The sequence below is a fragment of the Salvia splendens genome, chromosome 3 (genome assembly GCF_004379255.2).
Source record: "Salvia splendens isolate huo1 chromosome 3, SspV2, whole genome shotgun sequence".
Lineage (NCBI taxonomy): Eukaryota > Viridiplantae > Streptophyta > Magnoliopsida > Lamiales > Lamiaceae > Salvia > Salvia splendens.
In genome coordinates, this window is record NC_056034.1 from 6148590 (window position 1) to 6175510 (window position 26921).

At 38.9% G+C, this 26921-nt stretch overlaps 2 protein-coding genes across 3 annotated transcripts; both read right to left on the reverse strand.

The window, feature by feature from the left end:
• Positions 1-93: 93 nt before the first annotated feature.
• On the reverse strand, positions 94-3844 carry LOC121794577 (65-kDa microtubule-associated protein 8-like). 2 transcript variants are annotated; one of them, XM_042192800.1, is made up of 11 exons: positions 3585-3844; positions 3302-3505; positions 2615-2872; positions 2306-2518; positions 1987-2142; positions 1759-1918; positions 1525-1676; positions 1344-1431; positions 1152-1225; positions 664-738; positions 94-528 (listed from the first exon to the last, which is right to left on the reverse strand). In XM_042192800.1, the coding sequence occupies exons 1-11, from the start codon at positions 3669-3671 to the stop codon at positions 205-207; spliced, it is 1791 nt and encodes a 596-aa protein (XP_042048734.1). In that variant the 5' UTR covers positions 3672-3844; the 3' UTR covers positions 94-204. The 2 variants fall into 2 exon arrangements, with proteins under 2 accessions (XP_042048734.1, XP_042048735.1); XM_042192801.1 differs by lacking the exon at positions 3585-3844 and having other exon boundaries at positions 2615-2856; positions 3302-3439.
• A 19680-nt stretch (positions 3845-23524) lies between these two features.
• LOC121793763 (flavonoid 3',5'-methyltransferase-like) lies at positions 23525-25355 on the reverse strand. Its single transcript, XM_042191797.1, has 5 exons — positions 25218-25355; positions 24508-24593; positions 24289-24433; positions 24074-24205; positions 23525-24002 (listed from the first exon to the last, which is right to left on the reverse strand). The coding sequence occupies exons 1-5, from the start codon at positions 25266-25268 to the stop codon at positions 23703-23705; spliced, it is 714 nt and encodes a 237-aa protein (XP_042047731.1). The 5' UTR covers positions 25269-25355; the 3' UTR covers positions 23525-23702.
• Positions 25356-26921: the final 1566 nt, after the last annotated feature.

The window sequence follows — 26921 nt, forward strand, 5'->3', positions numbered from 1 at the left end:
ATCTGCGAAATAATTTTGCACATGAAGAAGATTGTATGTACTTGTTTTGTTTGTAAAATGCTGCAGAAAATGTGCACATATAGGGTCTAGATCTTGGGAAATGATCTGTTAATTTATTTCCGGACATGACTCTTTTTCTTACTACTATAAGACAATGGAAACCGATTATACGATTGAATTAGTTCTTGATGGGATCCCAATATCCTAGGGTGAGAAGGGGCCAGAAAATGATGAGACAACTGAAACTGTATCTTCTCTGAGATGGTAAGAAAATCTTTTCTGACTGTATGCCCTTTGCCTGTTTGTTTTCTTTCCTACGTTTATGGAAGATATGCCTTGACTTGGTGAGTTGATGCTGTTTGGTCCCATGGGCTGTAAGCCGGGGGAAGATTTTCTGTTTAGAAGGCTTGCACTTCCAAAGCCTCCGTTTATGCTTTTATCAGAAAGACGCCGACTGCTGGTGCCTGGCCTTATTCCAAATGGGCTGTCAGGCTCGGCTACTACTTTAATCTGTACCTTCTTCTGTTCCTGCATAAAAGATCACCCTTGTATATTAAAAAAATACTCTAAAAATGCCATCTGCATAGGTTATATAATGGAATCTGAAGAAATTTTTGGAGTAGATTTGTTACTAGTGAATGGAAAAGGTTCTGATGATATTACCCATTGTCTTTGTTTCTCGTCTTCCTTTTCCTTCCTCAACGTATGGTACTCTTCAAGCATTGCCAATAGAGGAACCTGGAGTCCAAATTTTAGTTGTGAGGATGAAGCCCAGCATATTTCTAGTACAATGGTTTATTCAGAAACATTATAAAAAGCTTTGGATTCAATGAATGAAATCAAGGTTTAGTTCCTACAGAACTGATTAAATGTGCAGTTTTGAGAAAAAAAAGTCCAGTGAGTATAAGTTATCTCGAGAGTGTTTTGTCTGCTTAAAAGTACTCCACCTAACTAATTTGACACTAGAATTCATCAGTTTCTGTGCAAAACTATTTCTACATAGATATCCAATAAATAATCATCACCATCCACAACTTTTCATATAGGAAACTTTTACTTGTTATATTTCCTTATCACATGCGCAGAAGAGGCATTTTCATAATGCTCAAGAAATAGAATGACCACTGAAGTAGCTATTTAGAACAGTATACCTCATCATACAAGAAGACTTTCTTTCTTTCATCTTCCCAGTCCTTAGTCTTTGATATCAGCAAGTCCACCAAAGCTGCCAGGAGGATGAAGCAGACAAAGTGCACATTGTTATAGATCTCTTTAGACTCATTTTTAGTCCTTCATTCTAGCACAAAATGCTAAGTTACATATACATTAAGATAACTCTTGACCTGGTATCTTGTTGACCATCACTCTGGCTCGCTCAGCCCTTTTAAGGTTCTTATGAGCACCTCTGCGAACAGAATAACGATTTTCATCCTGAATTGGGAAATTAATGGCTAAGATTTTCTTGCTTACGGTTCTTAATGTATTTAATGTTTATTCTTTGAATGTGGAAGAGAAGAATCTAACCGTGCTGTACTCTTCTAACCATAGCTCCTCGTCACGTGCCAATACCCACTTTTCAACCTTCTCCATGATCACCTTCCTGCTAGCAGCTTCTTCTTTAGCTCTTGATATCTGTTCATCCATGCTTGTGAGGAGATCAGCATGATCAATCTCCCCTTTTTTTACAAATTTCCACGGGTCAAATAATGATATATGTGCAATGACTAGAATTTCTCCGTTCAAAAGATTTAGTCTAACCAGAGTCTATTTGGTTGATTATTTTTTCCATCTCTGATCGTGATGGTATTTCCATGTGTGTTCTTCTGCATATATCCTCAAGCTCTATTTGTTTCTTGAAGAAAAACTCTTTCATCTTGCTTGCTTTCAACTGATCCAGTCTCTTCACTTCAGTCTCAGCCTTGAACAGATTACTAATCAATTTAAATCATTCTGGCATAAAATTCTATAGAGCATCAGAGGGCATACCTGCTGCACCATGTCCAGAGTAAGGCTTCCAGGAGTGGATATCGCTATTGATGGCATAGATGATAGATTGGCAACTTGTAGATATTCTTGACGGTCTTTATTGGGTGTATCCATGAGATTCCACAAATCAGACAATGCTTTACCAAGTTTTTGCAGCTGCATTAATAATTCAACAAAACAGAGTTATTATGCTAGGTGTTTGCAGTGACCATGTCTGTAGTAGTCTTACTATTTTCTGTACATTCCATATATGATATTTATTGTGAAATGGATCAGATCTTGCTTGATGAAATTGTAAAAGATATAAAAAATTAATTACCTTGTTAAATCGTGTTTGTTTTTCTGATTGAAGGGATTTCACTGTGCGATCAAGCTTTTCCAGGATACCGTCACTGATGTTCTTTGACAATCCTGATAATTCATTCAAGCTTGGGTGCACCTTTGTTATGATCAATGAAGAATCCATTCCTAAAGTGGCTGACAAATTTTTTATCATGCTTATGTAGTTTTCCATCCTCTGAAGTCTGTCACTCTTTGATATGGATATGAACATGCAAGAGAACAATTAAAGTGATTGGTTTCTTAATCTATTTAGCCCCTAATAACATACTCTAGCCACATGCAGTACCTTTTCACTGTGAAGTCTCTGAAGCTCATTTTGGAACTCCTCGAGTTTCTTAAGTGAAAGATCATTTTCATTGACACAAACCGGTGATGTTGAATCATTATACTCTGTCTGACCTGCAATTTCTGCAGAAATTTTATGAATCTGCCCTTGTACTACTCGAAATTGCTTCACTCGTACTTCTTTCCTTAACTGCATCTCTCTTAGTGCTGGTGTTATAGAATTTAGCTGCTCTTTTAGCGTTCCTGCCATTTTCTCTGGCTGTCAAGGATGAACAAGGTACTTGAATAAAAACAGAACACTGCATATTTAAAAGCTTTTCACCTGCTAAGATCCATAATAATTGTTTGCTGTAAAGTAAATATATTAGAATGTCAAGCTTCCTTCCCCAGTAATTCAACATGAATAGATGTTTTAAATCAGTTTACATAATTGGATAGAACATTATCAATTTTGTTTTTACATTGTGCTTCTACCTCTGACCATCATGTAGAAAGCATTGAGAGTATTTTTCATGCTTCAAATTTGATTTCTCTTTAAGCCTGTGAATATTTCCAAGAGCGAGCTATAACATTTTGTTAACAGTTGTTCAATATTGGTATACAACAATGTTGGCTCTCCCAGGCATATTACTTAATAAGATGATTATACAAAGGTTTTGGTTTAACTAATTTGTAGTACATATCTTACCCTTCCTGGCAGTGATCTTTCTCCAAGTGAGAGGAGGAGATGAGTAAACTCAGCCTCGGACTCTGCAAGCTGCTGATGTAGTCGAGCTCGTGAAATGTTAGCTGTGTCAACTTTTCTTCTATAAATCTCGACACACTCCTGTTCAAGTTCAAGCAGAACCTTTTCCCGCTCAAATTTGTCTTCTCCGACTTCATCCCATATAATCTGCAAGTCATATTACACCAATCTCGTAAGCAATCTGATTCGTCACATTGTTATAAGTTAAAAATTTGTGAAGACATGCCTGTAATTCTTGTAGTAAGTAGCCACACGATGTCTCTAACAATGCTAAACTTCCCATCCCACCATTTGATTTCTGTAAGGATCCCATCAGGAGAATCCTTAGTGATGAGAAGGAAGACGGAAGGAGAAAAGCTCAAGCCCCGATTAGTGAGTTAGCAGTCGTTTCTTAGAGACGACTAGTATTGTCTTGCACTGCAAGAGCAGTTTTAAAAACTAGTGAGGTGGGACTTTGGTTTTGGGAGTGAATATTTGCTTAAAAGATAAGGTTTCACTGGTGGGATGACAGTGAAACTTTAGGTTCAAGGATTCTTTGTTGCTTTTGATCTTCAACCTACTTTTTACTTTCCAGGTTAACTCTACTCTGTTTTGTGTCAACAGCTGAGATAATGCTTTGTTCTCTCATTACAGTTCAGCTTCTAATGATGTGAGATTTCACCACTTTATTTGCTTCAAGCAGGTCTTGATTCTCAAGAAAAAATTAAAGGCCAAAAGAAATGGTAATGCACCATAGATTTGTGCTATGAGTGAGAATCTTGTTATATAAGATTATGATTATCACATGGGACTACTAGATCATGGTCTCCTGGTCTAAACCTGTATTCGATAATCATGTTTAATTATTGCAATTAATTCACTTTTCTTGGAAACTTTCCCATCTTAAGTCAGCTAATTAGTAAAATCCTACTATTTGCTAGCACTAATGCACTGTGATTCCTCACCAATAATACTCAAACCTATGAATAAAAGAGCCACTAGGATCTGTCTCTGTAATTCTTTTATTACTAATACTACTACTACTAATTTACGTTTACGAAACATCTGCATTTTGTATGACTAAAGAAAAAAAGAAAGAATATTTGGGGTTGATGATATACTACTATTCTCTGGACATAATGATGACAATAAGATTAGTGATGCCTTGTCCAAAAAAGGACATATTACCTTGACCAATTTTTATTTTTATTTTTATTTTTATTTTTAAATCAGCACATTGGTAATGTTAATATAGAATGTTTAATATAGATTTATTTCTAGAAAGCTCGGTAGCATTTCCTTATCACTACGCTCTTGTTAGGTGGCACAGGTAAGCGAGAACGATGCTAAATCGTGTTTATTTTCAAACCGAACATGTTTTTGTAACATAGGCACTCACATGTCCACACTTATTTTATGCAATTTAGTAAGGGAATATAAATTTATTTTTTTAATTTTAAAATTAATTAGCTTTGAATTTTAATTAATAAACCCTATTTTTATATTAATACCAGTATAAAAATACGTATTCCCATTACCATCAAATTTTAACTGTAAAAGATTAAAGATAGCATATTTTCTGCTCCGCCCTTGATACTATAATCTCTCCAAGAAAAGATATTTTTGCACGCAAATCTATAATATATAGTACTTTAATTTATACTTTAGTATAATTATTTGGGATATTAGTCCTTAAAATCATAAACTCTGGTCAAATTTTGGTATTTCTCGTGAACTTTAAAATTGGTCTTAAAAATTTAAAACTTTACATTTTGTTTGTTATCTCTCACTGCAGGTCAATCACCATAACCGACTAACTTACGTGCATTTTTTATCCTACTTGGCACTACTAAATCAACGTGGTTTTCTACGTGGCTTTTATTCTATTTGCCACGAACTTAAAAATTGGTTTAAAATATCATAAACATTTCATGATTGCCTATCTAGAATAAGTTTTCGCCGATGACATTTTATTTGGGTTGGGTTGGGAAAATAACAAACAAAAAGTAAAATTTGTGATATTTTAGATCAAATTTAAAGTTTGTGGAAATACCGAAATTTGGCCAAAATTCGGCCAAAATTTTAAGGACCAATATCCGTAATTATTTTAACTAGCATATCTTGTTAAAAATGTCAACTTTATTTCATATACAACCAATTATGACTGATCCATAGTCGATTGTTGGAATTGATCAGCACAACTGAAATCCCATTCTACAAAATCCTCAAATTTTAACTTTTAATCCGACATCATTAAAGGCCAAAATTCCAAAATACTTGCATTATTGTTTCTAGGCCTTTATGACTGTTTGGTCTATAAATTCAGATAACGTTTAAAATTTAAAATATAGATTGGCCCAGAAGGAAAGACATTCAAACCTTGGTCTCAAATCTCAATAGTCTTGAGTTGAGATAATTTTGGGCTATATCTACAAAGGTTGACAATTAAATCATCAATTTCAATCTCGTTATACAGTAACGGACATCCAGTGTACATTGATATCAACTCAAATATGCCCTAGTGATAAACGTACATAACTGTACATACATAATCGAACTTTTTAAACATTTTACATTGAAAATCGTTTTATAAACATTAATTGATTTAAAATAAATTTCATACTAATCGTTTTGCAACCCTTCGAAAAAAAAATTTAAATTTTTACTTACATATTTATATATTTAAGCAAAAAAATATTTTCTTAGTAAATATTGTATAATTTATTCAAATCAAACTCTAAATCATATTACAATTCGACATAAAATTTGTATATCACTTCTTTCTTATTGGTACATATAATATAATAAATAACAAAACTAATTTTTAATTAAATTCACTTAAATTTAAAAATTTAAGAATATTATGTACATATATAATTTATATACATTTATCTTTATATATATTTGATTTCGTGGCAGTTTCCATATAAATTATATTGAAAGTGAAATAAGAATCAATACATACTACTCCTATAATAACTAAAATGTGTTTCGAAATCCGCAGTTTTTATTTTGATTATATGCACTATTGTCTCTTCATCAGTCACCGTTTTTTTTAAAAAAAATAGCACTATTATGTTAAATAGTACTATATGTCTTATGTGAGTATTGTGTTCACATTAACATTATTTATTTTATTTAATGTGTTCAGGATAATCTCCCTAACGGCTGATTGATTCCTCCGTGAGGTCGCGGGAACGATTGCCCGTCGATCGCACACGATAAGAATTAGGGTTTCTTTGTGAAGAAGAAAGTAAATAGCGTAAAAATATCTTATTTCGTAAAGAGTGAAATAAAATACACGCCTTTTTAAACTAGGACCCTAGGGTTGATTCGACCTATGATCCGGGAAAGAATCAGCGAAGAAAACCCGGAAAGGAGCTTATAATCCGCTCGACGCAAAAATAATTAAAATAACAAAATAAATCCCTAAACCATAAAAATAATAAAATAAAAGGAAATAACTAAAATAATCAATAATCAATAACTCTCCGTCAAGGCTTGGCGTAGTCGGCCAGCCGGTTCGGTTGACATCTCTGTTTCGCGAGCGATCCTTCGCGATGCTCCGCTCTGGTTCTTTGTGGCTTGTCTCCCTCGTGTCAACGTTCACCTCGTCCCCTAGCCCTTCGGCAATGCTCTCCCTACTCCGAGCATAAACATGTTCCGTAACAACTCCCCCTCCTTAGGAGCGAACTTGTCCTCAAGGAGCAAGTCCGGAAAACGCCTCCGTACAACATCCTGTGGCTCCCACGTCGGTTGGTCGCTGTCATCACCCCACTCCAGCAACAGCTCTTCCACCGCAGCGCCATCGCGCCACACCGTTCGGTGCTCCAGAACCCGAGAAGGGCGAACCACTGCCTGCCATGCGCGAATGAAGACGGTAGGCTCGCTGCCTTGTTGTTCTCACTGGCTATAAATGAAGGGGTTGGCAGCGGAAGCGTGCGTTCAAACGGATCACATAAAAACTGATCTATTTATCAGATTATTTAGATAAACTCTATTCGCGTAATTATCACATGTATCATGCTTATAACTAGAATTTAAACATGCTTCAGCATAAATAATACTTAAAACATGCTTCAGCATAAATAATACTTAAAACATGCTTGCTACGAAGTAAGCCAACTTACCTTGCTGATTCACTTAAGAATCGGAGATGGCTTGCGTCTTCTCCACGTGAAGATCTTGAGTACTCGACCTCGGATCTTCTGACTAGTATCTCGGACTGTAAACTGATATTTGTGTGAGCAAATCTCACCAGAATACTAGGATTTAAATAAAGAAGATAAAATCCTGCTCACGGAGGGAGAACAAAAATCGTTCATCTCCTTGGAATAAGGGGGGACGAAAATTTTTAAAGAAAAACAAGTGTATTTTCTGTCTCCTTTATTCTCCTATTTATATTAAGTCACATATTGGGTCCAGTTAGGGATCTAAGGAAGAATTTGGATATGGCCTTCCCCAATTAGATTTTTACTAATTAAATTGAACCCACAATTTAATACAAGCATATATTGGAATATTACAGTCAGCCACTAAAGAAGTAATATTGCACTGCCCATCCAAATCCGAAATTACAAGTATTCCGGGTTTCCATTTGTGTGCAATTTATTTCCCGCGCTTAAGATAGAAACATCCATCAATTAATCAATGTCTGCTATGGACTTAATTAATTAACATATTATATACTCCAAGAGTGGACTTAGCAAGAAACGCTTATTTATTATTCGTAGAGTAATTAAACTCCAACTAGCTAGGTTCCGAATAATAAAACCTTGTTTCGAGCTCCTCTTGTGGATGTTATCAAACGAGACTCACCTCGCGCACGATTCAATATAATATAAATCCTAGCACCACTAGATATTAATCGCCACTACCCAAGATACCAGGATCATTGGGTTACGAAAAACTCGCACCTATTGGTAAGTCAAAGTAGTAGATAATCAATATCGTATGCTCAATGCTAACGTACATTGATTAAGAAATTAATTATCAAGACCTCGTCTTTCAGTAGATAGCATAAAGACTCGTCTTGCCGTTTAGATCCAATTCAGTGTTATACCACACCAACGTCATCTTATTTCAATAAGGCTTAGAAATATGCGGACTGACATTGCAACCTTTCACGATAGGTAGTCTAGGCCTATCTAGGTTGTGAAATTCTTATTTTTCTTTGTTCAGAACTGACCGTGTTACCTTAAAGTGGACGACGCCCACAACCGGTCTACTAAAACAAAGACTTAGACTTTGTTACGTTCGCTTATACATTTAAATATGCAATAAACATCCATTAAATGTAAAACATAACAACATTATGACAAAAATAATCTGTTGCATTCATTGGAAAAGAATATACAGAGTTTTACAGTATTCAATCACTCGAAAGGTGATTTCTAGTTTATAAAACCCTAACAATAAACGGTTTAAGCAAGCTTATATGAAACACGTCGTGCACTCTACTTCCTTCGGGCAGCTTAAGCCGATACACAACCTGGCCAATGCGCTCCAACACCTCGAATGGGCCATAAAATCGTCTCGCCAGCTTCGTCGACAACGGTCTCGCAACGGAGTGTTGCTTGTACAACTGCAGCTTTAACAACACCATCTTCTCGACTTCAAATTCCACCTCACGACGATGTTTATTAGCGGCATCCCGCATCCGCTGCTGTGCACGCTCCAAGTTCCTCCTAAGCATAACAATCAATTCTCCTCGATGCCTTATCATCATCGCCACGTTTGGAGGTGTCATCGTCGACGGCTGCGCTGCGATCAGTGAAAGATGATCGCGACCGTACAATGCCATAAACGGCGATGTCCCTAAGCCTTCGTGATGAAAGCAATTCAGCGCCAGTTCCACCTAAGGCAGAAAGTTCACCCATTTCGACGGTCTATCCGCCACGAAAGCCCGCAGATACTGCTCCAAGCCACAGTTCCGCACCTCCGTTTGCCCATCCGACTGCGGGTGATAGGCGGTTGAAAAATGGAGTTTTGTACCACTAAGGCGCAGCATATCCTCCCACACCGCATTCAAGAAAACTGGGTCTCTATCTGACACCAAGGTCTTTGGAAAGCCGTGATGTTTAACCAATGTATCGATGAACACCGAGGCCGCCTTCAAAGCATTGTAATTACTTGGCAAGGGCGCGAAGTGAGCATACTTTGTCAAACAATCTACTGCCACCAAGATCGTAGTAAACCCTTTTGACTGTGGAAGGCTCGTGATAAAATCCATCGAAACATCATCCCAAACCTGTGAAGGGATCGGTAATGGTTGCAGCAACCCCGCCGGTTTCTGTGTTGAATATTTTGTCTTCTGGCAATCATAGGAGGACTCCACAAACTTCTTGACCTCCTTACGCATCCCTTTCCAAAAGAATACTACCGCCAGACGCTTAAAAGTACGGTCGATACCGGGATGGCCGGCCGATGGGGCAACGTGAAACTCGCGGAGCAAAACCTCCTTCACCGCCGAATCCTTACTAACATACAGCTGTCGTCTGTAATAAAACAGGCCATCCAACGCTGATCGAAGCTCGATCAAATCCGCCTTGCTCTCGGCCTCTTTCCGCAAAACCTCCAAGACCTCGGGAATGGCCGGGCCACCACAATAAGCAATCGTGCCTCCTCGGCCGGGTCACTTCCATCACTTGCTTTGCTTGAATCCGCCCTACCGGATCCACATCCCCGTCTCTCCTAGACAGAGCATCCGCCACTTTGTTCGATGCTCCCGTCGTGTACTTTATTATGAACTTATAGCCCATCAATTTCCTTGCGTAGAATTGTTGATCTGGGGTCTGGATCACTTGCTGCAGAAGGTCCTTCAAGCTCTTTTGATCGCTCCGAATCACAAATTCTCGACCAAGCAAATATTGGCGCCATTTCTGTACTGCCTCGAGGATGGCGTAAAGTTCTTTGGGATAAGTAGAAGCTATTCGCCATCTCGGGCCTAACTTCTTACTGAAAAATGCCAAGGGATGGCCATCTTGCAGCAACACCGCACCGATTCCAAAATCCGACGCGTCCGTCTCCAAGTAAAAAGTCCGCATGAAATCGGGCAACCGAAGAACCGGGGCAGTGGACATTGCTTCCTTCAAGGCCAAGAAACTAGACTCCGCCTCCGCTGACCAACGAAACGAGTCCTTCTTTAACAGGTCCGTGAGGGGACCCGCAATCGACGCATAGTGTTTGTCGAAGCGTCTGTAGTAACCTATGAGGCCCAGAAATCCACGAAGCTGTCGTGTCGAGCCTGGCACAGGACACACTGACATTGCCTCGATCGTAGAGAGATCTACTTTGAGGCGGTCGTCTGTAATCAGATGGCCTAAGTACTCGACCGTCGTAATCAGATGGCCTAGGTAATCAGATGGCTTAGATAACTTGACAAAGAAGTTGTTTCGCGTCAGAATCGCTAGGACCTCATTCTAGTGGCGAACATGCGACGACAGAGTTGGACTGTAGATGAGGATGTCGTCGAAGAAAACGATCACAAATTGGCGCAGGAACGGACAAAACAACTTATTCATAGCCGCCTGGAAGGTGGATGGTGCGTTCGTCAGACCGAACGGCATGACCAAGAACTCAAAATGGCCATCGTGTGTACGAAAGGTTGTCTTATATATGTCCTCGTCGCACATCCTGATCTGGTGATAACCGGAACGCAGGTCAAGCTTGGAGAAGAATCTAGCCGACCCTAATTCATTGAATAGCTCATCAGCGGTCAGGATCGTAATACCCCAACTTTTTCTATCTTTTTAGTTGTTCTTAAAGGGACGTCGTTTGTGTAGCCGAAAAATTTCCTTCAATTATTTTAGATGTTGATGGAATAGCTAGTGTTTTTATTATTGAATTTGAGCTATGATCTTTTTCTTTATTTGTATGAAGCCCAATTCTTCGTCACCAACTTTTGGAAGTTCTTTTCAACATCCTTTTGGGCCTAGAGCAATTATTCCTTTTAATCCAATTTGAAATCCAATTATTATGAGCCCAAATAATTCATTAATTTTCATCCCACTTTGAATATGCAAGAATTTAATGTGAGATTAGTCTCACCCAATTTCAGTTCCACAAAATCAGCCACTCTCTCAGTTGAGAAATTTTTGGTTTGGCCATGACCTGCATTTATATACTATCACTACAAGTCTTTTCATAACTGCAAGTTACCACTTTCATTCAACTCCAAATCCAATAAGAAACCGAGAGATAGAGAGCGATGGTAACCTTCACACCAATTCATGAACTCCAATGGTGAAACTCAATCTCCCCAAATCGGATATCATTGGGCGACGGAGAATGGAGAGACGGAAGGCGAAAGCAGCGCGGAGGCGACCACAGAGATGAAAACGGCCTCGAAATGACAGCGGGGCAGGTCAAGGGCAGTCTGACGAAGCGATTCTTGGAGATGCAGCGACGGCCGCAGTCTGCGAGGGCGGCAGCGTCTCGCACGCCAGTGAGCGGTGGAGGAAAAAGGCGAGGGCGGCGCCAGAGTTCGCGACGATGATGACGGGGTGCGACTCGGGCAGCAGCGAGATCGATGGAGAGATTAAGGAGAGAAGTGAGTTATTTTTCAAAATTTGGGTCAGAGATGTCAACGAATTTGAGAGAGAGCAGCAACGAAAAGTAGCGGCGGTGGCTGGCGACCCCAGCGATGGCGTCGCGATTCTGGAGTCTGGAGAGGAGAGAGATACTGGCGAGCAGAGAGAGAGAGATTGGGAACAGGGGCCAAGGACAGCCGCCGTGCAGCGGTTCAGCGACGGCGGCGTCGGACTTGGAGGGCGAGCTGCAGCAGCAAACCGCAGCGGCTACTGTGCACTAGTCGTCGCGAATTTGGTGGCAGCTCTGTGTTGCCGAGAAAAGAGAAGGGGGGACAGAGGAGGCCGGAGGCTTCAACTGCACCGTGACTGCAGCAGCTCCTGCTGCGTCGCGACATTGGTGGCCGTGAACGTGAACTTGGAAGAGAGGGAGAGTTTGCTGTCGAAATTGAGAGATAATTAGATGGAGATAAAGAGTTGCAGCGATGCAAATCGCGTGAGAGAAAAGAGGAGATGATTTTGGGGATTTTCAATTTCTGGGAAGAAGAGAGAGGGAGAGAGATCGATTAGAATGGTGGAAGAGAGTCCTTTTTTAGGTGTGGTTTGGGCCAACTTTTTAAATGTTAGAAGTTGGGCCAACTTTTTTTTTTAAAAATTAGAAGTTGGGCCAAGAAAATAAAGGAGATGAGTGTGTTAAACTTGGGCAAGTGTTTAAGAGCTTCAAGGATTGGGTTTAGGAATTAAATTGTTACGAAAGAAGTGGCTGCTTAGCGGAGTTACAGTATGCGAATTTCAGAATATCCCGAAGATGGTAATGTGAACATCTTGTATGATACATGTGTTCCTCTGAATTAAATTATTTTCTTAAAGTCTAATGTTTGCATATTATGTTCTTTTAAAAAGAGATTTTTGCATGCTATTTGAGAACGGAACAGATTGACAAGTTGAGGAGTTAAGCTTTTGAGGTGGACTTTCTTTTTAAATAAGGACTATGTCCTAAGTATTTATTTTTGCGGAATATGTTTGTCATGCCATATTTTTGTGTTGCTATGGGACCTATCTGAAGTGGCTTTTGCCATGTATGGTTAATCGAATTCGGGTCTGACTAGGGAGTGAGTCCCTACTCAGGCTAGTGTACACCCCGTAGATCGTGCGATATCTCTTTGAGTTGGCCGGTCTAGTGGCTTGGAATGTGGCCACATTCCTTGTCATGTATGTTCAGATATGGTATGATGATGTTGATGATGTTGAGGTTGACGATGATGATGTTGGTGAGATGTTTTAGTGACTCGGGCCCTTTCAAAGTTAAAACCCCGAGGTCACTCGTTAATGGCATGATAAATATTTTTATTGAAAATGTTTTCAACATGAGTCCACTGAGTGCATCAAGTACTCAGCCCTGCATTTCTTTTTTAAAATGTGCAGCTTGAGCGGTGACGAGCGCGTGGGTGTTGAGCATGAAAGTGAAGAAGATAGTTAAATAAAATTTTCTGAATATATTGTGTCTTCATACATAATATTATTCTTCTCTCGAATGCTTCCGCTGAATGTTGTTTCTTTTGAGTTTATGTATTGTTGGGATATAATCCCTTTGAGTTGTCAATTGTTGAGATGATACTCTGATTTTTATTCTAACTATTCCCATTTGTTTCGAGCTACGGTCGAGCTGTGTTGTTTCCCCCTTTCTTCCCCGCTTCTTTAACCCTCCCCTAGTCGCGATCAGCCACGTTTTCTATCCTTAGAAATTGCAGGCGTGACAAAGTGGTATCAGAGCGATTTTTCTTTCCGCTCTGGACCCGAGAGTCTTTTTCAGTCCTAGTCTAGATTCGATTCGCTAGACTAAAATAAGGTTAAATTTGGAATGCTCAACATCCCGCTTCGCCACGCTCAACCAAGAAAGAGGTAATATATTTTTATTTGAAAATTTTTATGAGAAAGTTGGAGAAAGGAAGATGAGAAAATTTTTGAGAAAGAAAGAGGAGAAAATTTGTATAAGAAGGAGAAAGTAGAATCTTTCTGTGAGGGATTGCAACATTTGAGTGTTCCACAAGCAGGTAGGAGGGACCAGATACATATTTTTAACTGCAAACTAACTATTTTTACATTTCAGCCGAACGAAACATCGACTGAGACCTACTTTTAGGTGGTCAGGATAATACGTCCGAAGATAATCAGTGCGTGTGGAAGCAATTCAAACAGCGGTTCCAACAAAGCCAACAGATCCACGGCAATCGCGCAGAATCACGGTTTCCAGAATGCGGGATCGGCGGCGGTGCTGCAGCGGCGCTTCCACCTGCTCCTCTGCTACAACAAGGGCTCCTCCGAGGACTCCGGATGGCTGGTTGCTGGGCAGATTAAAGAGTCTTTCGGAAGAGTCCTGCAGGACTACCCCTTGCTCGCTGGCAGGCTGCGCTGGTGCTACACTGATTTGGAGATCGTGTGCACTGATTTCGGCACTCGAATGGTGGAGACCAACACGAAGATGGCGTTGGCTGGTTTCGTCAAAATAGAGGACAAGAGAGAGAATGAAGCTGAGCTCGTTTTCTGGGAGGATGTTCTTCAACATACCCCTCAATTCCAAAAATGGCCTTGGGCTATTATTTTTAATAAAAATTTGAAAATTTGTATAACCTATAAGATTAAATTGGAGTAACAAAATGTGTGGCTGAGATTTGTTCTCTAGTTATATACTCCCTCCGTCTCGGACTACTTGCACTTATTTCCTTTCTGGGCGTCTCAAGTTATTTGCACTCTTTCCATTTTTAGTAAAAATTATCACCTACAGCCGCAATTGTTGACTTTGCTATACACTCATTCCTTAATCTCCGTGCCGAAAAGTAAATGTGCGAGTAGTCCGGGACGGAGGGAGTACTTAATATTAGTTATACTTTGATTATATATATATATATATATATATATATATATATATATATATATATATATATATATATATATATAGGGTTGTATTATATGCCAAACTAGTTTTAAACACTAAATGCCAAACACATCATTATATAATAATGCGGAGTTCATTACAACTTTATTTGTAGTTCATTATAGGGATTCTGAGATTTAAAAACAATGACATCATCATGCATAATTTAGAAATCTGAAGTTCATTATATGTTTGTTATTAGTTCATTATAATGAACTCCATGTTATCATGTAATGATGTTGTTCGGCATTTAAGGTTTAAGAGTGGTTCAGTATTGATCACAATCTTATATATATATATATATATATATATATATATAGGGATGTATTCATTTCCTTTTCATATATTTCCTCCTTTTTCCTTCTTAATATCAGTCATTAGATTAGAGAAATGGACGGTCAAGATCAACATTGGGTAATTAATCCTGTGTTGCATTATTTGTCCTATTTTGTGCATTATGAGGGTACAATAGTAATCTAATAATGGCGGGAAACCGCTACGAATAATGCACCACATGGTCACGAGTAATGCATATAATTGTCTATATAATGCACAATATGTGAACTGCAATGCATACGAACAAGATGTGATGTGTTATGATGTTTGACACACGTTTCTTGTTTCCCTAAGGGTTTAATAAGCTTAGGGGCTAGGGTATAGTACGTAGACACGTATGTAATCTTCACATGGTAACGAGTAATGGATATAATTGACTATATAATGCACAATTTGTGAACTGCAATGCATACGAACAAGATGTGCTGTGTTATGATGTTTGACACACGTTTCTTGTTTCCCCTAAGGGTTTAATAAGCTTAGGGGCTAGGGTATAGTACGTACGCATTAATAACAAATTATAAAACGATACGAATAATTCACCAAATTGTCACGAGTAATGGATGTTATTAACTATATAATGCACAATATGTGAACTGCAATGCATACGAATAAGATGTACCATGTTATGATGTTTGACACACGTTTCTTGTTTCCCCTAAGGGTTTAATAAGCTTAGGGGCTAGGGTATAGTACGTAGACATTACTAAATGCACGTATGTAATCTTCAATCCGTTGATTAACCCATATACACAATACCTCTAATAATGCATAATATACTGAGATAATGACAATTAACAGCTACATAATGCACTACCTAAACCAAATAATGCACATACGTATATTCCAATAACAACAATTTGTTAGTAATGTCTACGTACTATACCCTAGCCCCTAAGCTTATTAAACCCTTAGGGGAAACAAGAAACGTGTGTCAAACATCATAACATGGTACATCTTATTCGTATGCATTGCAGTTCACATATTGTGCATTATATAGTTAATAACATCCATTACTCGTGACAATTTGGTGAATTATTCGTATCGTTTTATAATTTGTTATTAATGCGTACGTACTATACCCTAGCCCCTAAGCTTATTAAACCCTTAGGAGAAACAAGAAACGTGTGTCAAACATCATAACACATCACATCTTGTTCGTATGCATTCCAGTTCACAAATTGTGCATTATATAATCAATTATATCCATTACGCGTTACCATGTGAAGATTACATACGTGTCTACGTACTATACCCTAGCCCCTAAGCTTATTAAACCCTTAGGGGAAACAAGAAACGTGTGTCCAAACATCATAACATGGTACATCTTATTCGTATGCACTGCAGTTCACATATTGTGCATTATATAGTCAATTATATGCATTACTCGTGACCATGTGGTGCATTATTCGCAGATACCAAAATGTGGCAGTTACTTTTCCGTCAAATGTCAATAATAACCCTATAATGCATACAACCACCTTCTATAATGCAACATAGAACCAGTTTTATAGAATCAATCTGATCCGTTGATGCCTTAGATCTAACGCGTAATATTAAGAAGGAAAAATGATCTAAGATGTGAAAATGAGAATAACGCTCCCCTCTATATATATATATATATTCATTTAGTTTTTGAGAGTAGGTGCATTTATTGATTACAGAACTAGTTAGGTGTAGTAAAAGGTCAACTCAATTTTAGTGCAAGTTCATTAATTTGCCAATTACGAGGTTTTTCTCCTAAGGCAGTTGTAGACTGTAGTGCCATTTCACCATTGATAAGAATCTGAGGAGGCATGTTTCCTACCAATCAATAGGAACAAAAGTTTTCAATAGTAGTAATATTTTAATACAAGTACTTGGCATTGAATAATACTATATCGTTATGATCTAACACGAAAACTGTTAGGATGTTAATTAAGATAATTAAATGTTTGATTAGATATTACTTAATTAGATGTTGAATACAAGTACTTGCATATGTATGTATTGCCTATGGCGCTAGTTGGTTGTGAGTGTACATGAGACCTACTCATTATTACAAGCACAAATCCATTTTCAATCTGCAGCATAACTATGCTAAATTCAACTGGGATTCTTTCTTTAATTATTGGAATTTTGATGTGGGTATTATTCATTAGACACTGAATTATTAAAATAATTCACATTAAAATTAGAAATATCCATATAACCTTTTTCTTGTCGCCGGAGATATTTGAGATGGTCTCATTCCCATAGTAACAAATATTATATGAGCATATATACTCCCCCGTCCCATTAGAAACGAAACATTTGTATTTTGGCATGAGATTTTATTTAGTGTTGTTTTGTGAGTTAATGAGAAGAGAATAAAATAATAAAGGAAAAGAGATAAAAAAAAGTAGAGATAATATTGTTTTCATTTTAGAAAATGTTTCATTTTTAATGGGACAATCCAAAAAGGAAAACATTTTATTTTTAATGTGACGAAGAGAGTACTATATATCCGATTAACACTAACTTCTTCATTTCACTATTTTAAAATTAATAGTATGTACAAACGAAAAATACATGTTTTTCTAAACAAAAATGACTGTAAAATAAGTCTTATATATAGTTTAATACTGCTAGTGCTCTTCTTTATTTAAAATTAAAGGTGAATGACTTGGATAAGAATTTTCTAATTTAAAAATGCTTATGCAATTAGTGATAGGTCATTACTCATTAAGAAAATCAGGAGTTTGGTGAGTGCAATTAAAATAGGACAGAAATTAGAAGTTTGGTAAAAGTCACTCCGCATAAAAATGACAACTCATGATTAGGAGATTGGTAAAGGGCATTAAGAATCAATAAACTAAATATGAGAGCCCATAGAAATCAAATACCGTGTAGGAGTGGTGGTGATAATACGAGTATTATTTAAAAAAAATAAATTTCAATGCAACTATAACTAGTTTAAAATGTCAAATAAAAGTTTAATCATGCAATATTTAATAAAATTAATCAAGTCAAGTTTAGCTCTTAAAAACATAGTACTATAAAATATGTATGGATCATGACTGCAATGTCAATTTCAAAATCATATCTTATTTTGGATGATTAATGACACAAGGTGTGGTATACCATTGAACTAAATCACAACGATATACATATTGTTATGTTGGTTAAATCAAATACGATATTTAGATAATTATTTATTTCTAGATATACATAACGGACATTGTATGGAAGTTTGATGTTCATTCCAGCCTACACGTACGAAGTCGTGTTAAAAATCTCTTAAATCTTGATCCATATAATTAATCATGTCTCATCTATATAAATTGGATAACCCACGTCCACCCTTTTAAAGGGATGTGTGACCTATTTTTAATATAAGAAAATATGAATGTGCGTTATTTTGTAGTTGCTCAAATATAACTAGAATTACTTTTCCCTCGCACAAGTACTCAAAAGAGAGTGCAATGAATAATGCAAGTTTGACACAAAAATGTAGATTTAAATTGGGTTAGTTGATAAACTTTTCAAAGTACTTAGAGAAAACGGAAAAAATTTGATGATTATCCAGCCAAACAATTTGGTGATTTTATTTTTTGAAAATATCATCTTTAAGGTATGCCACTATCATGGTGAATTAGAGTGTCCACAATAGAGTGAAACAAACCACGATTCCGCCAAGACACAATCATAAAAACTCTTCTACAGCCAAAAAAACTTGTCCAGCCCAATGAACAGCCACGCTACAACCACAAATCACATTATTTTATAGATTGTTGGTATATTTTATATAGATTATAGTAAAAATTATCAGACGAAAATAATTAGAAAAAATCATTTAATTAGAAAAAAAACAAATCCACATTGTATTATAAATAGGGGAAAATTATACAATGAAAATTAACTAAAAACACCGTCGCCGCTCACTCGGTGGCATCATCGGAATCCGGCGCTTGATCTCCATATCCATCCCCATCGCCGCCGCTAGTCACCCCCGTCATCCCCAGCTGATCCCTCAGCCTCTACATGAGGTCAAAGTACACCCCCTTGGTGATCGGTTCGGTCGCGCTCTCGTAGGCTCTAGCGTTCTCGGCCAGTTGCTTCATCATCTGGAGGTCCAGTTCCTGTTCAACACCGAGACCGAGGCAGATGCGACGGCACCAACGCGTGAAGCTCTAGCGTCTCGGATAGTGGATTGTTGGCCTTGGGGAAGTGGGCGGCGGGAGATTGTGAAGGGGGGCTCATCCTCGACCTCTTCGTTGAGGTCGATGGAACGTGAACCGCTGTTGCTGCTGTAGTTCCCAGCTAGGCCGAGTCTCGTCTGTTTCGGCCCAGACCCACCCTCTTCCTCGCAGATGGCCTTGAATTTCGGACAGCCCTAGAGAATGACATATTCATCCCAGTAGGTGAACCTAGGGAAAGGTGCCCACTGACTCAATACATCTCTAGCGACAACGACTTTACGTCAGCTTCGCTGTGGCCGCTCTCAGCTGTGCGGAGGTTGTTCTCATATATGCCTGAGAACCTCTTAACGGTGCTAGAAATCCTCCCCCACTTTTTGTGTATCTGGTCTGGTTTCCGCGGAGGGGCGTCTTCCAGCTTGAAGCTGTTGTAGGCCACCAGGACGCGGGCCCAGAAGCCTGCTTCTGTCTGATCTGTGCCAATTGAGGCATCCGACGTGATGGCTTCCCATGCCTTTATCACAGCAACGGACTCCTCTGTCGAGTAGTACACCGACGACCTATCGCCGCCGCCCTCGCAGCCACCTCTTCCACTACCACGGACGCCGCGGCCAAGGCCTGCGCCTCTCTGGGAAACCGGCATCTCAACGCGTCCCTGTACAGGCGCCGATGACGGGGACTCCAATCGGCCCGGACTCAAACCCATCTGCTCCAATGTGAAACTATTAAAATCAGCCAGAGATGGGGTGGGTTGGACGTTGGGAGTAGGGGTATCCAGATGCGGATAGTTGACCGCGTCCATGTTGGGTCGGTAATCCCCATACGACGATTGAGGCCGACCCACAGTCCTCTAATAGGAGGACTGGCCCGGAAACTGGGGTGTATGTTGCCACGGCGGGGATGTCGGAGCCCAAGGCTGGGATGCGTGGGCAGGGCCACCACCCGTAGGATGGAGGGCGAGGGGGACTGGATCTCCACGGTTGGGATGAAGGCGGATAATAATAGTTGCCATAGCCACCGTCGACTGCAGGGGTGCTAGTGCCGGTACTCGCTGCACCAGAACCGCCACTGTAGTACCCACTGCCCAGGTATCCCGATTCTCCATTGCTTGGGGAATCACTATCTCCACCTTGCATATTGAGACAATAAAAATCTAGAGAGATGAAAATACAGATGTGGATGTGTGAAGTAAAAAATTAGAGAAATAGGTGTATTTATAGAAATAAATTCCGCTAATTTTAAAAAAATTAAAAAAATAATCTGCGGCACCGCCCACCCGAAACCTCACCGCTCTCCCTGTCCCGGCGGACGTCCGACCGGCGTGCCGGACATCCGCGCGGGACGTCCGCCATTGTGCAAGGTCGCGACGGATACAGACGTCCGTTACGGACACCGGAGTTCTGCGGCATTCCGCGGATATCCCGATTATTGCATTAATTTCTTTTTTAATAATTCTATAAATACGTATCGTTGAACTTCATTTCATTCACACCACTTGTATTAACGAGTACCTCTTTCTCTAAAATACTTTTATTTCGAAGAACAATGGAGCACCACGATAGCGATTCCCCCGCCACGAGCGAGTCACGGGCGGCTTATTTTACCGTTGGCGGTAGTACGCCGATGTTTGCCGCGATGCCCCAAATGCAGGGGATGATGCCCCAATCTCAAACGGCGGTGGGGATGATGCCCGGGTACTACAACATGTACCCGCAGTGGTATGGGATGATGCCTCAAATGTCCCAGATGCCTGGGGCGAGTCCCGGAATGCCCCAAATGCCGGGAATGATGCCCCAGATGCCTGAGATGATGCCCGGGATAATACCCGGGATGATGCCCCAAATGCCGGGAATGATGCTCCAGATGCCCGGGATGATGATGTCGGGGATGATGCAGGGATCGCATGGCGCTGCGGGGGGGTAGGCAGGGGGTCCCCCAATCACCGGTGGACAACGTCTATCGGCCCTATATGGATTTACTGGCGCCAGACAACCCGCCGAGTACTCCTCTCGAGACTCAGTTCACTAGCATGGAGACGTTCTCGCTTGAGGAGTTGGGGCTATCTCCGATCCGGGATTCTCCCACCGACGCACCAACGGCGACAGGGATGAGGGGGAGGAGGCCAGAGAGAGGGAGGGGCAGGGGACGGGGCATTACCTCGCCTGTCCCGATGTACGGTGGTGAGGCGGGGGCCACTGAGGTGGGGGAGGGGTCCAGCGGGAAGAAGAGGACCGTCTGGAGCATGGAGGAGTGCATCGCGCTACCTAAGGCGTGGATCAGTGTGGTGGAGGATCCGTACGTCGGGGCTAACCAGCACATCGACAGGATGTGGTGGCGCATTAGCCAAAGCTACCTCAAGTTCAAACCGCCAGGGGGGAAGCCTCACAACGGAGAGCAATGCCGGAAACAGTGGAAGCGGCTGACGAGGCAGCTCAACCGATTTGACGGCATTTACACGAACAACCAGCGGCATGTCTGCCGAGGATGTGAAGCTCCTGTCTCACCATCAGTTCATCGACACTGCACAGGGGTTCAGGAAATTCAAATATTGGGAGGTCTATATTGTGGTGCAGACTTCGGCCAAGTTCACTGCGAGTGTTGAATCTGGCTGGCCGAAGCGGACGAAGATCAGCGCTTCCGGGGAGTACAGTAGCAGTGCTGGTTCCCACGAACTCCCCATCGTCGGGCCGCCGCCGTCGCCCGGTTGGGCAAAAGTCCGCGGCGCAGATGGCGAGGGGAAGCGCCAGCGGATCCGGCGAGACCCAATCGGCAGCACCCACCCAAAACGATCCCGAGAACCCTTCATTCGCCAGCAACGGTTGAATTGCATCAATCGACCGTCCGCCATTACAAGCGGTCGCGTAAGGATATCATCAACAGTATGCGGCGTGATTTGGGGTTCGGAGACAAGTCGGAGAGTGACGACGAGGGGGGTGGCGGCGGCGGGGACGACGAGGGGACTGACGCGGGGAATCCAAGGAGTGAGAAGGCGGTTTTTTTAACAATGTAATTTTTTTAATAATTATGTATTTTTTTAATTAAGTATTTTTTTAAAATAAAATGGTTTCATTTTCCCCGTATTTGTGTTGAAATTTTAATTCCGAAAATTATTTAATTTGTGAATTTTTATTGTGGGAAGTCCGTCGGGATGTCCTTGGGGATGTTCGCCACTGTGCAGTGGGATGTCCGTATGACGTGGCATCCGCAGTGGGATGTCTGTATGACGTGATAGGAGGTGTTTTTGAGATGTCCGCGGGGATGTCCGCAGGGACATCCGCACCACTGCTAATGCTCTTATATAACAGACTATAAAATTGACAATTTAAAAGGACAAAGAGGACACGAGCTTTAAAAATCATTGAACAATTTTGAATTTTGATATTGGACATATATCAAAATCCAGCTAATTAATTAAGAGCATGTTCCTTTTATTTACGACTAAAACAAACATTTTAGTATTTTACCATTGGAGCTGTGGTTCATATATAGCATGTTCCTCAAAAGTTGATTCCGTGAATTATTTAAAAGTTTTATTTGTAATTTATAGTTAAACTTCAATTTAGCGAGTCATTATTACAAATCATCCTTATTGTTCAAATCTAAAATTTAGAATTTAATTAAATTCTAACTAAACCTTGATTACGGTCAATTAGGGTAGCCGCATCTTATGGCCACGTGGAATTAAACATTGTGCATACGGAAGTATTCTCCAATTTATATATTTTGAAATTCGGAAACCTTAATGGAAAATATCAAAATATCTTAATTAAAAATCTTTAAATCCCCAATATGAAATAAATAAGTACTCCCCCGTCTCACGGTAGTTGAGTCCTTTCATTTTCTGCACTAGAAAAGATTAAAGTAAGAGAGAGAATGATGTAGATATGACTCTTATTTATCATATTTTGTAACTTACTTTACTTTCTTTACATTTTAACTAGTTATTATCATTTTTTTATATCAAAATATCTTAATTAAAAATCTTTAAATCCCCAATATGAAATAAATAAGTACTCCCTCCGTCCCACGGTAGTTGAGTCATTTCATTTTCTGCACTAGAAAAGATTAAAGTAAGAGAGAGAATGATGTAGATAGGACTCTTATTTATCATATTTTGTAACTTACTTTATTACATCAGGACTCTTATTTATCATATTTTGTAACTTACTTTACTTTCTTTACATTTTAACTAATTATTATCATTTTTTTTAAATGATGGTAGAAATAGAAATAACTCAACTACCACTGATACGGATGTTTCTTTACATTTTAACTAGTTATTATTATTTTTTCAAAATGATTGCAGAAATATAAATAAATCAACTACCGCAGATACGGAGGGAGTAGTACTCGATAACATTAATCCATCTTCTCATAGATTGATTTATTTAGGGAAATTAAAAAGAGATTCAGTGAAGGCGCCTGCAAAGAGAGAGGCCATCTCCAATTGAAAGATGAGCCAGGTCGATGCGACTATCATTCGCCAAAAACGTGTTCAAATTCCTCAAAAAGATCCGATTCTCGCCGATCTGATCCTTCCATTCCTGGCTGAGATCGTCGTCGGCCAATGCGACGGTGCCGGACCACAGGGTGTTGTCGTAGGCGATCATTCCTCCCACCCTCACCAGTTTCAGCAGCAGCTCGTGATAATTGATGTAGTTCTCCTTGTCCGCGTCCACAAATGCGAAATCAAATGTCCCTTCTTCTCCCTGCAAACTCATCATAATCAGATCATCAAACTCAAACTAGGATAGATCTGGTTGAAGATTGAGAGAATTACATTTTGGAGTAATTGGTTAATAGCAGTGACTGCGTCGGAATTAACGAATTGGATCTTGTGAGCCACGCCTGCCTTCTCAATAAACGGCAAACCGACCTCGTATGCCTCTCTATCGGGATCGATCGCTATCACCTAAACAAAATACAATTCAATTTCAATTTTTTGTAAATCTTCATACAATGATAGTATTATCATTCTTTTTCCTAGTTGCTTACTTTGGCTTTATCAGGGAGGGCAAGAGCAGTAGCCAAAAGGGAATAGCCAGTGAAAACTCCAACTTCTATTGTTTTCTTTGCATTCATCAATTTCAACATCATTGACAGAAGCTGCCCTTCATCGGCTGGCACATTCATCACACTCCTGAAAATAAATTTCGCACTGATTTTAATTATACAAAGATATATAGATTTAGGGTTAATCATATCTCTACATACAAGTGACTGTATCTGTCAACGGTCGCATGCCGAAGTTCCTTGAGTTGTTGGTGCTCTCTTGGATAGGCACTTGTTTCCAGAAGGTACTGCAAATATGTACTAAATCAAGTCATCATGCTCCACTCTCTTTCTCTTATAACAAATCAACATATCCAAATAAATATGTCTAAATTTGTTTGCTATAACCGAATATGGAAAAGCCTAGACCGTCAAATTTAATTAGACAAGTTAATCGTAATGAATAAATTACTATAAATTTCTCAGGCAAAAGTAGGTAAAAGGTTTATTAAGGCGATAGGAATTTAAGTTATTTAACGGTAAATTTTTTTAAAAGTACATAAAGGAAAAGTATCAATACATTTAATAAAAAAAAACATTAATAACCATGTCAAGATTCCACTACTTCATATATATTTTTTTTCAGAATGTGGATGAACACACCGATTTCAAATTAACTTGCGACTTGAACTAACGTTTCCCCAAAAGAATTTTTACTTATGCATAGTTTGATCAACTTCAATTCTGCAACAACTTATTTGTATGTTTTCATGGAAGATAAATTGCTATAGAGGCAGTCCTTTTTCATGGTTGTTTATGCCGAAAATACAGAAATTATAGGGAGATAACATAGTCTGCAAGAGAATTAGTAAGAAACTTTATATCGTTATTTTCATGGATTAATTATAATTAAGAAGGTAAAAGAAATAAACCTTAGTGAGAGCCTCGCTTTGGAGAATGGTGCACGAGAATTTCTCTTTCATCTTGGAAGAAAAATGCTATTCTTGAGAGAGACTAATAGAAGAGGTTGAGATTAATCTTTATGGATCTCCAATAGCTTCAGCTTAAGATAATTTATAGAATTCTTAAAACCCCCCAAAATTTTAGTTGGTTCATATTTAATTGTTTGCATGATAGTGGAGGTGGGTTACTGTAGGTTGGTTTGGTGAACCTCTTTTTCTGTATCACCACCATAACACTTGTTATTATAATTATTTAGTAAAGTGCTCCTTAGTGTGTTTTGTTAATTAACCAACTGAAGAGGCCATGCCTCAGTAACAAGGATAGGATTTGGTGACTTTGATTTAACAATTCTGATACTAGATTTCTACCTAACTTGTTGATAAAATATAAATTTCTTTTTTTGTATATATTGACTTGTTTAACTAATTACCAATACTCCGGCGGCTACCGTCCCACAAGAATATACATTCTTTCTTTTTTATTCCGTTCTACAAGAATATGTACTTTCTAAATTTAGAAATTATTTTCTCTACTCATTATCTACTAGCAATATTGTAATTAATTTTTCTTTCTTACTTCTTTCTTAATTTACCAATTATGTATTAAAATTCGTGTCCAACCAAAAGTACGGACGAAGGAGGTACTAGATTCGTGCGTAATAGCAATTATTGAACAAAATTAATTACATAAAAATTAGATATAAAGAAAGTATGTACAATAATTATATAGCTTGGTTAAATTAAAAGTGTTTGCCTCTTGCTAATGATTCGAGCATTTTGCTTTGTTTACTGCAGACTGCGTTATCGAAAAAATAATTAAAATTGTTCTAAACTTTTTTTAAGTATATAGTATTATAAGATCACAAATTAGTATAATCATATCAAGAAAAAAATACTATAAACATACTTTTTTTAGCAGAATGAATACTATTACAACTACAATTATTATAAAAAAAAATATCTTCATATGTCAAAAATTAAAGAGTTGGTCTGTCGGTCTCTCCCTGCACAGTGAGACCACCCATAATCTTATTTAATTTCGTACATTTATTACTTATTTATCAATTAATGAATTAGGACTTAATTAATTCTAATTAAAACTTAATAAAGATAGTTATCCTTATTAAAACACACACGTTTTAATTAAAATAAACATATGGAATACAAAAAGTAGATGAGCATTTTAAAAAAACTGGGCATGAAAAGTAAAAAAAAAAAGGGATCATCGTATCATTCAAAAATCGAAATGATCATCGTTAACTTTAGTGTAAGAAATAACCAATGGGAAAATAAAAACAATAGTATATAATCAAATGCGATGGTATTCGAATGCTTAAGTTTGTGGGGCAAGGGTTCCTACACGGATCGCAAGTTGTGTCTCAATTTAGTAATACATGAAAACTCTGTTTGGTCACCTAACCACATTCAACAACTTGCTTACACTAACTTTTAATTTTTTTAAGGAGTGCTCGATTTGCAAGATTGTATCGGAGATTAAATTTGTAGTGTGTTTGGTTCATGAGATTCAACCTCACAATTCAATCCTAGGTGGATAATCATGAGATAATTAGTCATAGTTAAGCCTCATGACTAAAATAATCCCACAACTCAATCCTAGATTGTATCTTGGTATTATTTTATCGTGGGAATCGAACACCACCTTAAGGTAGCAAA

Excerpts from the sequence above, each read along its gene's own strand:
- LOC121793763 (XM_042191797.1), bottom strand. The coding sequence starts at position 25,268 with ATGAAAGAGAAATTCTCGTGCACCATTCTCCAAAGCGAGGCTCTCACT. Across the intron at positions 24,594-25,217 it reads AAAGCGAGGCTCTCACTAAG|TACCTTCTGGAAACAAGTGC; the intron begins GTTTATTTCTTT and ends ACATATTTGCAG. Across the intron at positions 24,434-24,507 it reads GTTGACAGATACAGTCACTT|GAGTGTGATGAATGTGCCAG; the intron begins GTATGTAGAGAT and ends ATTTATTTTCAG.
- LOC121794577 (XM_042192800.1), bottom strand. The coding sequence starts at position 3,671 with ATGGGATCCTTACAGAAATCAAATGGTGGGATGGGAAGTTTAGCATTG. Across the intron at positions 2,873-3,301 it reads AAAGATCACTGCCAGGAAGG|CCAGAGAAAATGGCAGGAAC; the intron begins GTAAGATATGTA and ends CATCCTTGACAG. Across the intron at positions 1,226-1,343 it reads GATGGTCAACAAGATACCAG|CTTTGGTGGACTTGCTGATA; the intron begins GTCAAGAGTTAT and ends TCCTCCTGGCAG.